Source organism: Chionomys nivalis, chromosome 15, assembly GCF_950005125.1.
Source record: "Chionomys nivalis chromosome 15, mChiNiv1.1, whole genome shotgun sequence".
In the NCBI taxonomy this organism is placed as follows: domain Eukaryota; kingdom Metazoa; phylum Chordata; class Mammalia; order Rodentia; family Cricetidae; genus Chionomys; species Chionomys nivalis.
The window spans coordinates 65,026,257-65,039,464 of record NC_080100.1 but is presented as its reverse complement, the minus strand read 5'-3'; the positions used below and the strand labels follow the sequence as shown (position 1 = coordinate 65,039,464).

General features: G+C 34.5%; 1 protein-coding gene across 1 annotated transcript; it reads right to left on the bottom strand.

Moving 5' to 3' along the window:
* Positions 1-6,830: 6,830 nt before the first annotated feature.
* Positions 6,831-7,603, bottom strand: LOC130887494 (thialysine N-epsilon-acetyltransferase). The gene has a single exon (XM_057789980.1). It carries the CDS (start codon positions 7,468-7,470, stop codon positions 6,961-6,963), a length of 510 nt encoding a protein of 169 aa, XP_057645963.1. The 5' UTR covers positions 7,471-7,603; the 3' UTR covers positions 6,831-6,960.
* Positions 7,604-13,208: the final 5,605 nt, after the last annotated feature.

The window sequence follows — 13,208 nt, the reverse complement described above, 5'->3', positions numbered from 1 at the left end:
TAAATTAGTCTGTTAACCAAAGCAATATTTAAAAAATCTTTATTAGAGCTGAAAACACAAAGATTTCCAATAAGTTATAATCATTGTAAAGTCAGCTTAAATGTTCATAGGTAAGTCCATGTAATACATATGAGAGTGTAAAGAACAATGCTATAGAACTGATAGTGAGGCTTAGCAAGAAATATCAAGATTCTTCTAAACTTGACTTAAATAAAACATCCGACTTATGATAGAGATGGATGACTTGTTCTCATAAATCTGACATTTAAACTGAACTAGTTAAGAATATTCGTGACAGAAAGATTTAGCTCTATGTCTCATCCCCCAACCAGTGAATAAATAATTAGTCTTTCAGTTAATCTTCATCATTATTGTCATCTTCCACCTTGTCCTTTGAAAACAAAATTGAGATAGAAGGATATGTGCAAATTCATATTGAGAAATATGAAGGCTGTAAGCCATTCATATGACAAAGGTGCTACAAAGAGACAGCAAAAGTTATTTCATGTAATCTATAGATACACCAATGTTAAATTGATTAAAATTTCAAAGGTGATTTCAGGACATGATAATGCTGATGAATGGTCCACAGACAGCAAAGGGTGAGATGAAATGCAGGCTAGCAGGAAGCACTAAATTGTCTTTCACATGCTGTGCACCCCTATACCATGTCTTCTCTCTATTGCAACACATTATGACATTTTCTCAATCGAAGAGACTAGTTTACAACTAGGAAGAGTTTATGATGCGGAATAATGTATAAATATGATGTTTTGGGATTTCCTCCCCTGATTGTTCATCAGAGGAACAGAAACTGATGGAGTTTCACCCTTAAAAATCCAATTCTCAGTTGTTGAACTACAAACTTATTTTAGGAACGGAAAGTATATAAGTTAAGAAAAACAGTTATAATGTGATTTATTTAATGTCTAGTGAGCACTAAACAGTTTTATTTCATGTTGTTTAATACTTAAATTTTTGTCCTGTGCATATTAGTTTCCCAGACAAGAATATTGAAGTTATAGATATAAAGTATTTTTGCTTATATCAATTTCATATCTGTGATGAAAAAGGAACATGGAAAGAATTTGTCAGACTCAGCAAAAGTTTTCCAATCTTCTTATTTATTTGAAGAATAAATCAATTACTCTTCTGCTCTTTTATGGTGACACAGAAGAAAGAGTCCCGAGAAAAGTAGAGTAGAATGAACAAACAGGAATTCATAGAAACACAAGTTTTCCTCAATGTTAAATTATTTGCCTAAAATTATTCCACTAATAATCATTTAAACATTGAAAAAATTTTCAAGTGTACATCTGTACATGAGCCAAGAGGTTTCAGTAAAGACAAGCTGTATTGCTCTTGCTCCTTGTAAGAGTACTAGACTTATCAGTAAGTTCTCCATCCTCAGGAAGAAATCGGTTGAACTTTTTACCTGGCACTCCTTATCTGTTTGCAAGAGCACATGGGCAGAAACTTCACAGTTATTCAAAAAAAATGGGAATCTTTACAGTGATATTTAGAGAACTTACCTTCGAGTCAGAAGAGATTTGAGAAACTTTCATTCTAAATCAGCGGTGTAAAATCCATCAACGTTTTCGTTAACTTCTAAGTATCTCGTATTGTCATAAAGTGACAAATTTATTAGAGGAAGAGTTATGATTTGCTCTTCACTTACAGATAAATGATTTTCCCCAGACATGAATTAATTAGTTTGTTTCTATCACACACATATGTAGCAGATAGTTGATATAAATCTAGTGCCCTCAAGGTTACAAAGACTAAAAATATAAGTATTGGAAGAGTGTAGTCTGGAAGCCCATTTTCAAATGCCTCTTCATTATAAACTAATAAGAATTTATTGCTCATCAAAAGCAAAAGATATTTGCTTAATTCCCCACTTTTATTTATGTTTTGCTGTCTTTTGTGTTGCATTACAACAATATATAACTTTATAAATGAGAAATTGGTTATTTTGCAAACCAGAATTTTGATATTTTTGGTGCACAGTTCTAAGAAAGTCTATCTTTTGCTTATAGGTGCCTCCTTTTAGATGGCAACAAAATTGCTTCTAAGCAGGTTAACATGAGTCAAGATTATAATGACTCAAAAGCTCAAAGTTAGCAATGGCATCTATTTTACTGAGAACAACACAAAATCATTGCAGTCTCTTTGAAGGTCAAGTTCAGAATAGCATTCAGTCATTCATTGAAATACTTTTGACTCTAAGAGATGGAGAGAAACAGTGGGTAAGAGGTTTTACTGCTTTTTTAGAAGGCCTGGGTTCTTTCTTTCAATCCACATAAGGTGATTCACAGGCCCCTGTAATTTCAGTTGCAGGGATTGGATGCTTCCTGCCAGTCTATGAAGGCACCCGTATGTTCACAGTGTTCATATGCTTAAGCTGGCACAAGCACATACACACAAATAATAAGCAAATGAATTTTTTTGGTTTGTTTTGTTTTTGTTTTTGTTTTTTCGAAACAGGGTTTCTCTGTGGCTTTGGAGCCTGTCCTGGAACTAGCTCTTGTAGACCAGGCTGGTCTCGAACTCACAGAGATCCGCCTGCCTCTGCCTCCCGAGTGCTGGGATTAAAGGCGTGCGCCACCAACGCCCGGCTGAAAGCAAATGAATCTTTAAAAATATTCTCAACTAATAACTTGAATTTGTGATCAAGTCAGTTTTGTTCAGGCAGATCCTAAGGGTAGCCTAAAAAGTGACGCTGTCCCATCAGGCCCTACCAATTGTAGACTTGGCTCTGAACTCATCCTGGAGATTGTCTCCAGAATGTTTAAAAACGCATTTATGATTAATATTATGCTTTGTAGATTTCCTTGAGGATAGTGAAGAAGCTTTAAAGAAAACTGTTTGTATTTGCAATAGAAATTCTGGAAAATATCAAAACTCATGCACAGATCTCAAGAATAGAGCATACCTACACTTTCATAGTTTAAACCTCCTTTTAAAAAGGGTAAACAACTATAATTTACATCCTGAATATGTTCTCAAACAACTATTATGTTCTATACCCATCATTCCACACAGCACTCCTTGGAGATATGGCCTTCTGGAGGGAGTTTATGTCATGAGGGTTCTGGCTTCTCATTGGATTATCCAGAAGACTTTCATGAGGTCACTCTCTTTCGTTCTTCTGCTGTGTTTGAACACAGCATTTGTTCTGGTTTACACTTTCTTTTGTTGTTGTCTCAGCTCTTTGCTATATAAGGATGCAGTGTATAGGCTATAACAGAAGGAGTCATCACCTCCACTTCAGACATTCCAGTGTCAGTGAGAAAATTTGAGAAATGTGTGTGCGGGATCACACTGGAATATGCTGATAATCCCTCTTCAAGATATATTGTTTCTAAATAGAAGTTACTCTAAGTTATCATATTTGACTGTATACATAAAGCCAACAAATATATAAAGGACCAATATTTAATCATTTTGCAAGGAATTTATTTCTTTAATTTTTATTTTAACCCAGCTGCAAAGATTTTTATATTCCAAATTTATGCTTATGTTATTGCAGAAAATTGCATTTTCTAGTTCTGATCTAGTGGTCTAGACTACTGACACATTCTCAGAAGTATTGTTTGTGTTAGTGAAGACAACATGCTCTCAATAATAAGGGTAGTATGGTTATTTTTATGTATCCTTAGTAGACAGTATTTTACTTTAAATAATTCCTGTCAAAATTCTGCAATACTTTTATGTTTGCTTAGACAATTAGCAGGAGTTGTTTGCTCAGTACTGATTTATAAAGAGTGTATGAATGTGTTATAATTTGTCTCTTTTCATATACAACATCTCACAGAGAGCTAGGTTACTATCATTCCAATTTTAAAGGCAAGGAAATTAAGCTTTAAAATCTCAAAAAATGTCTATAATAATAGTTAGATAAATGACATACCCAGACTAACTTTGAAAAAACTGTGTTGTGAGAACTAGTCAGATATTTTTGATCCCCCCAAAACAGCTTCTAGATTAAATAAATATTCACCATTTTTCATTCACAAACTCTTTACTTACCCAGTTACACGTGCTGTTACAATTGCATGCAACCATGTTGCTAAATCCTTTGAGATCTTAAGAATAAAAGGATAATGTCTTTTAAAAACAAAACAAAACAAACAAAGAAACAAACAAAAAGCCAATAATAAGCCATGGAGAATTTGGGTCGTATCTCTTCTGGTTTACATTAAATATGTTGTATGTTAGCACAAATTTAATCAATTAAGGGAAATTATTGCTATCTACAGAAGAATATTGTTGTCTGTACTCCATAGAAAAATGTAATACTATCCCCAAATAGATAAGAAGTACTAATTTTGCTAACAATAAGTTGTCATAAATATACAAACCCTTTCTAAATGTAGTACTGTTATATATCAATTTGTGTCTGCCAAATATTGATGAATAAGTTGTATCTACTGAAGTATGGATCCAAGTTGTATATTGTCTGCTATAAAATTGCCTCATTGTCTCTGATTCATATACAGATGTAAGAACTTCTCAGTAAGTAGATCCATCACTCAGTTTTTCTTATTATTCCTCCAGGCATCCATGAACACAATGTATACATTATGCCTTACACTCTATGCCGTGTGTAACTCTGACTTCAACGATGAAGTACCATGGGTAATGTCAGCTTCCAGAGGTTCCAGTCATTTCTATTTCAGTATGATTTAAAAAGTTTTCACAACAAACAAATGATAATTTTCCCCAAATGTCAAATATATAGATTCCTCCAACTATAAAGAGATATTTTGATATAGTGATTATAAGTATACATGCAATCAAATAATTTTGGGTGGGGAATTTGTTGACTCTGGGTATTTGCTCTTCATTAAATTAAGTTATCCTTATAAAGCAAACAGTCAAAAACTAAGATTTTGTACCTTACTATAACAGAGATGGTAGTAATCTAATAAAACTACCAATTCCCAATTCTTGGAGAAAGCAAACAGCAAAATATCACCAAACAACTAATTAATCACTTTGTCAGTACCTAAGAACAAAATATTAGATTCAACAAATCTTGATAATTAATCAGGGAAATCAACAAATCCTGCATCAAATATGATAAACAAAAAAGATCAATTCATTTGATTTTTTGCTTGTTTGTTTTTTCAAAACATGGCTTCTCTGTGTAGATCTGGTCATCCTGGAACTAGCTAGACTAGTCTCAAACTCACAGAGATCTGCCTGCCTCGGCCTCCTGACTGTTATGATTAAGGGTGTCCATTACCACTCCCTGGCCACTAATAGGATTTATAATTATAGCAAATCTGTTTTTGTTATAAGAACAATGAATCAAAGCATTACTCTAAAGTGTTTGGTTTTAGTTTGCAATTATTATCTGGTTAGGTCAGGTTCCATTGTCAGGACAGCAAACTAAACAAAAACTCAGAACAAACAGTGGCAAAAAATCTTTAGGCAAAACCATAATGTTATAAATTGCACCGTAAGATAGGAGCAACTCTCAAAATAGTACTAAATTCATAAGAATTATGCTACATGATGATACATCTATAATACATCTATGTGGGTTTCTTCATCACAGCTTCACTTACATGTAATTTCTTAGCACTATAGCCACATGAAGTTAAAGTATGAATTTCTGAATTTTAATACATACTACATTCATCTAACTAATTGAGAGCCATCTTGAAAACTTTTTATAATATGTATTTATTATATTATGTGTACAACATTCCTTCCACGTGTGCCTGCAAGCCAGAAGGGGGCGCCAGGTCTCATTATAGATGGCTGTGGGCCATCATGTGGTTGCTGGGAATTGAACTCAGGACCTCTGGAAGAGCAGTCAGTGCTCTTAACCATCTTGAAAACTTAACCACTAGACATTATCTCAGATAGATTAGCTGAGTCAACTGCTTATAAGATTTCTAATTCCTGTTTTTATCCATTTTATATCATCAGACATTCACATCTGAATTAGTTATCTCCTTAATTTTATAGCTCAGCATTTCATGTTTTTCTGTGTACAGACTTATCTAAATGTTTGACTACAGTATCACATAACCACATTATATGAATATCATCTTTTTATCGACTGATGCATCAACATGTTTAGTAGGACTGGCATAGACTTCATGTTTGTTAAAAATTTCATAACGACAAAATAATTCTTAGTGATTAACATTCCTACAAACATAATTTTGCATGACAGCACAAATTGGAGATTTAAAAAAAAGTACTTTAAAATGTTTAGTTGTACTGTATTTTGGCAATTTTTATAAAGTTTTAAGTTAATGTGATATATGTAGCTTCATGAATGGATTCTATTTTAATTTTTTATAGGCAATCATTTTGTTATTTGAATCTTATGATGTTGTTGGCAGTAATTGTTATCTTTCCCAAAATAATCACAGTGTAAAGTTGGCATTTATAATTTCCCAACATTTCATCTCTGCTCAAAGTTTGAGAAGGAAGCTTTACCTATATTGAATATGAAAAAAACCTAACTTCTTGTGCTTTAATCAAAAGAAAAATTAATCTCCAAAAGATATCCATTTGTTTCATTTTATGAGTTCTAAATTTACATGACAAAAAGGCAGAAATATAATTAATATATTTTTTCAATGAGAGACAGCTTAAGTCAATTGTGTCAGCAATGAATTGTGTAAGCTTTGATATATCTAATTTTGAAATTTATTTTCATCCTGGTATGATGAAGGAGAAGTAAGGGCCTGTAGCCTTTGCAGTTGAGAAATTTTTAGTGATTTATGACTAAAAACCATAAGAGGATAGTTTCTTTCTTTCTTTTTTTTTTTAAGTATTTTATTCTTTATTCTTAACAAGACTCCTCCCTTGTTTCCACTCTTTCTGCACCTCAGTGCAGTCTAGGTCAGTGTCTGTGAATATAGCTTTAGGGAAACTTGATAGGACACTCCCAAATAAGTAGCAATATATTGAACTCCCCAGGGGATGACGTCATCATCCTGCCAACACCTTCATTGCCTCTTGTTCAAATCGGAAGAAATGCCAGCCTTCTGCTTCAGTCAGATCTTTAGCACCCAGAGACTTGTACAAGTCAATGGCCTTCTTGTTCCAGTCCAGAACTGCCAGGCGGAACTGGGAGCACCCCTTGTGTAGGGCTTCCTCAGCCACCTTTTTGATTATTTTGGTACCAATCCCTTGACCCCGATATTTTGGCATCACATAGATGTCTTCCAGATAAACGTTTCTTCCAGTCCATGTGCTGTAGATGAAGTAGTATAGGCCAAAGCCCACCACAGTGGGCCCTTGGAGCTCCCCAGGTGCTGGAACAATCTCTGCCACCAAACAGTGAAAGAAAGGGTTCTCTCCGAAGCCATCTGCTCTCAGGGCTTCTTCACTGATCTTCACCTGATGGGAAAGTTTCTCATACTCGGCCAATTCCCGTATCATCCTCAGAATGTCTCCACAATCTGTCTCCCTGGCCTCTCGGATCCTCGTGGAAGCCATCCAGGTCCTCTCTGTCAAAAATCAAAGAGCAAAGACAAAATCCACTTCCGTTCTGCAGGACCACAATAAGGGCCTGCAGCTCAGGTCTCAAAAATCTGGGCGTGAGGGGCAGAAGAAATGCTCGGAGCTCCCAGGCAGGGTTCAGACAGCCAAGAGGATAGTTTCAGTTTTGCTCTTGAACATGTATCAAAGCCTTTTGCCAAGACATAGTCTTTCCTGTCACACTTTTCACCGATTCTAAATCAGCGAATGAGGGATGTCTTCTGGCAGCAAAGCTGCATTGGAATCTCTTCTCTTTCCAATCCAATCTGCACTTACTAAACCTGGTGGTCTGCATTTCAATGACTTTATAATTCTATATCATTAATATTCTCAGGAAGTAGGCTAGATGGAAAAGGACTTTCCATAGTAAAGGGAAATAAAGTTGTAGAAGAAGCTTGTAGCATATTTTCAAAAGTGTAAAGACTGAGTGGGAAATGAAATTTGATTGTCAGTTTGTGAAAGTTAAATGCATTGATTTTATTGCAGAGGTTCAGTCACAACACCACCCCCATGTGACAGACACAGACAAAAAGAGAAAGAAGTGTATATCGCTGAGTAACATACTGGGAACCTGAGACCTCTGAGTCATAAATACCAGATTCGCTAATAATTGTTGCATGACAAGCCACTTAATTTCTGTCATCGCTTTCAATAAAATATAAGACAGGCTGAATCTGCCCAATGAAGATTTTGTGATTAAAGTGAACTGGCAGTTACGGGAAAGAGGCTCTTAGATTGAGGGGTCTCTTTTGGCTCTATTTCTGTGGATGATGGATGCCTACAAGTGAAAGTTAATTGTTCTTCCCTTTCACTTCCTCTGGGCCTGATCTAATGTGGGCATCCAAATGCTGGCGATTTTAGAAAAGAGTATTAAAATATCACTCTTCTCCACGTGGCAATGCAGATTAATAGGAAAGATCAGAACACAGGGATTGTTGTTAGAGCATGTTTAGAAAGGACATGAATGACATTTATACCTACTCATCCATTCCAACTACATTCTTTGAGAAATAATTTTTTTTCCCTTCTGTGGCTTAGAAATTACACTTGTAGACATAGTGGCCATCCATGCCCAATGAGATTTGGTTCAATTTAATTAAATGAAGCAGTCTATTGAAACAATACACACTTCATAGACATTTGAACCCATTTATCACAATTATCAAAAATAAAAAAGTATAAGAAAACAATATTGCCAAGACTAACTTTAATTATGAATAATCATCTTATAAAGTATTCATGTTATTGTATATTTATTTAATCTGTTCCACAAGTGAAAATCAAATTAACCTGTATGTTTATATCAGCCCTTCTTTTACTTTGTGACCAGCTTTTGGTTTTAGAATGTCAACCTCAATATTTTCTATAATTCCCCAGTTATAGGCACCATTGTAAATTAGTTTGAAAATACATTTTATTATCCCAAGTTTATATGATCTGGCTCTCCAAAGAGAACAATAGAAATATGAATATTTTAAAATGTCAGCCTCAATGATATTCTCAGATATGTTTTGGAAATGACTTTGAATTACAACCTGAACTTGAGCTCTTTTGCTATTTCACATAAACAATTAATTTAACACATTTTAAAATTATTTTTACTTTTTGTGTCTTTTGTCTTTCAATCAATACAGGGTAGGAATGAAATCAAGATGTATATTAATAATTATCATATTGAATTCTTATGTATCAATGTCCAAAATTCTAAAATATTTAAATAATTTGTGTAATTCCCAAGAAGAATTTTTTTGGACAGTCCCTGCTCTCACCATATAATTTTCAGCAGATTGTCTAAGTGGCTTGCACTTCTTTGGTTAACTATGTTACACACACAAAAAAAAAATTAACTTGGATCAGGGATGTCTCATAACTCAATAGTTTTGAATGTTCTCATGGAGAATTTTTATAATCATATGTTAATTACTAACTGCCCTATTCTAAGAGGAAAATACTTTAAAGATGATGGCTAGGAACCTCCAAGAGTACATAGAACTCATTTAGTATTTGATTCTGTCTTGTTATTTAAAACATTATTCTAAGATTTTTATAAAATAAATACAAAAATGTGACAAGATATAATCTAATTTATTGCCAAGCTGTTTATCAATAAATTTCATAATGTAAATCTTTTCTATCTAGACTCTATTTCTTCTGAAATTTCTATGAAAATATCTACTTTATGGTGAAATTAATATTGATTAAGACACTGGGTAAATCAATAAATATTTGCCATTCTACTATAGGTTAATCACCAGGCAAATAACTCAGATTGTTCTTAGAATCCTGGACTCCATGTCAAGATGAAGACAGCATGGTGAGCGGAATTTAATCTGTACTTATAAAAACTTGGAAGGAGGCCGGGCGGTGGTGGCGCACGCCTTTAATCCCAGCACTTGGGAGGCAGAGGCAGGCGGATTTCTGTGAGTTCGAGACCAGCCTGGTCTGCAAGAGCTAGTTCCAGGACAGGCTCCAAAACCACAGAGAAACCCTGTCTCGAAAAACAAAACAAAAAAACAAACAAACAAACAAACAAAACTTGGAAGGAAGTCAAATAAATTTGCTTTTACAAAACTTCCAGGATTATAGGTAAAGCTGCAGGTACAGACGGACACAGTTCTGTAACAAATGCTCCATCATCCCCATGGGGTAATGCTCCTGAAATGATATTTTCCAGTGCATCACATCTCTAGGCTAGTTTTTGAAAACTACACCAAGCAGACCAACCATGAATTTACCAAACTATTTAAGACTGCAATTTAGAGAAATGTGCTGTGGGATAAGGCTTTTGTACCCTGTAAAGATTTGTTACTTGTATTGATTTAGTAAACTGCTGATTGTCCAGTAGCCAGGGAGGAAGCATAGGCAGGGAAATCAGACTAATAGAATTCTGGAAAGAAAAAAGGCAGAGATACAGTCACCAGCCATTGAGAGAAGAAGCAAGATGAGAATGCCTCACTGAAAATAGGTACCAAGCCACATGGCTAAACATATACAAGAATTATGGGTTAATTTATATTGTAAGAGCTAGTTAATAATAAGCCTGAGCTAAAGAGTTCATAATTATTATAATCCTTTGTGTGTTTCTTTGGGACTGAACAGCTTTGGGAGCAGTGGGACAGAAACTTCCATCTACAGAAATCTCTGGTGTATTTTGGTGTATACTTTTCAAACCTGGCTTCTTGGACTTACAGTCTGCTTTGTATAGCATGAAAATAATCAACAAGACAAAAGTCACACATTTTTATTTCGCTTTGCCTGCTTTTGTTAGCAGTCCTAATGACCTACTCTGCCACTTCTGCATCAGATCCTTGAGAATTGAGTTGACGTTTGTGTTGGGAAATATTATTTTAAGATGTATGTTTTTGTTTAGGCTGCATTTGTTTAACTCTGTGAAACTGTGATTCTTTGCCTGTCTAAAACACATGGTGGTCCTGATACAGAGCTGAATGGTCAATAGTAAGACAGGAGCAAGGATAGGTGATTTTGTCAGGCAGAGAAAATAAGTAGAAGGAGAAACAAAGAAGAAGAAGATAAAGCAATGAGAGAAGGAGAGGAGGACATCAGGGGCAGCCACCCAGCCTTTCACAAAATAAGAGTGAAATTAAGATATACATAAGTGAGATGAGGAAAATTCCCAGAGGCAAGAGGTGGTCAGGATAGCTTAAGTTAAAAAAAAAAAAAAAAAAAAAAAAAAACTGGAAAGAAACAAGCGAAGCATTCAAACAAGGCTAGGCTTTCAAAACTAAGAATAAACCTCTGTGTGTGATTTATTTGGGATCAGGGTGGGGACCCTCAAAAGACCAAAAGTGCAAAGAGCAAAACATCACACAACACTTTTATTTTTAATTTTTAATACAACTTTTCAAACAGCTGGACTATTCTCTTATAATCTTAACAAAACTTTATTTTCTTAGAGCAGCTTTACTTAACTACTATTTTGAGAAAATAATGTTGTCTGATTAGTTATTTCCATGTATGCTGCTGTTTTCACCATGACGCATCCATCACGATGATGACATGGCTGTTTACTGATTTAGCTATTTTCTCAAAATAAGTATTACTTGATGAAAGGATAGTTTTTTAAATTAACATTTTATCTGACTGGCTTGAGTTAGCTTTATTTGAAAATCTAATGAATATAAGAAATTCCGTGAATTTCAAGTTTAGGAAGCCCAATTGTGAGTAAACAAGACAAAGTTGTCAAGGTAAACAGGACAAGGTAGGGACATTTGTCTTTGTCTTTCTAAAAGTAAGCTATATTTGGTATACAGTGAGAATTTGATTATTAGTGATGTGGTACTTATTTTGTTTGAAATACTTTTTATTTTAAAACAGAAATCAACTCTCTATACATAATGATAAACACTTTTAGTGTACTAACAGCCAAACACACACACACACACACACACACACACACACACACACACACACACAACTGTTTCTATTGGCTTGGATTTAGGAGTGTTTGGACATTCTTTTAAATGTACATTAGATGTTATCATTGGATTTTAAAAAAAAAGCAATGAATTTCCTCAGTTTGATGTTAATGGCAAAGGTCACCATCTTACCAGTTTGTTTTAACTCGTTTTCCAAGGAAATAATAAATAGGTTGGAGAATCTATGCCTATGTAAGCTCCTATGTAAGGAGCTCAAGGATTAAGCTATATCTTACCAAGTGTTCATATCACTTAGAACATGACAGTAATTATTACCCAATATTACACTATTTTTCTAATGGACATCATTTTATCTCTGAGGATGTATTCATTTTCAAGAAATAAATTATATAATCAGTTATAGAGAGCCTATAATCAATTCAGTAGGTGTATAGAATTATCAAACAAGAATGATACTATTTCTCACTTACCTACTTCATGTGGTGATGGTGTTTTGAAACCCTTGGTAGGAAGCTGTATATTTGGAAGACTGATTCCAGTGGCCCCTCAGATACTCCCATATACAAACTGAAAGTTAAAAGAGTTATGGCCATCATCATTTGCAAACTTTACACAGGCTTTATACTTGAAAGTGGCAATTTTTTTACAGTGCTATTAATTACAATGCCTTCTGCTTCCCAAGAAAAGCAAACCCTGATTCAGTATATATATATATATATATATATATATATATATATATATATATATATAATTTGTTTCTGTGCCAGAGCATTAAAGGATGCTTTATTGGAAACTCAGTAATAGTTGTCTAGAGTGTTGTAACAAAATGCCAGAGACTAGGTAGTTTAAAGAGCAGAAAGTAAATTTCTCAGAATTTAGGGATCTGGAGGTTTGAGATCACAGTGGTGGTAGGCTCAACTTTCTCTTTGACCTTTTCCTTGACTTGTCTGGTTCTTTATGTGACCTTCCCTCTCTGCATATACTTTGTTTACCGCCCCCCCCCCCCAATTCTCTTTTTTTCCTGGTTCTTATCCTAGGGCATTCTTCCTCTTTCCAAACAGATATTATGCTTGTCTTTATCATTCATGCTTATTACTTGTAAAATGCTGATCACTAATTCCAACTGTTTAACTGAAAATTTAGCTCGTATTTGACTGAATAAACACCCCCTGCATGAATATGCTACATTTGTTGTATTCACTTGTCTGTTGTTGGAGTTTTAGGCTGATTCTATAACATGGTTGTTTTAAATGCGCCGCAGTAATCTTCCGTGCACAGCTGTTTCTGGTCTATGCCAAC

Bases quoted from the DNA above. Each gene is read 5' to 3' on its own strand.
- LOC130887494 (XM_057789980.1), bottom strand. From the start codon at position 7,470: ATGGCTTCCACGAGGATCCGAGAGGCCAGGGAGACAGATTGTGGAGAC.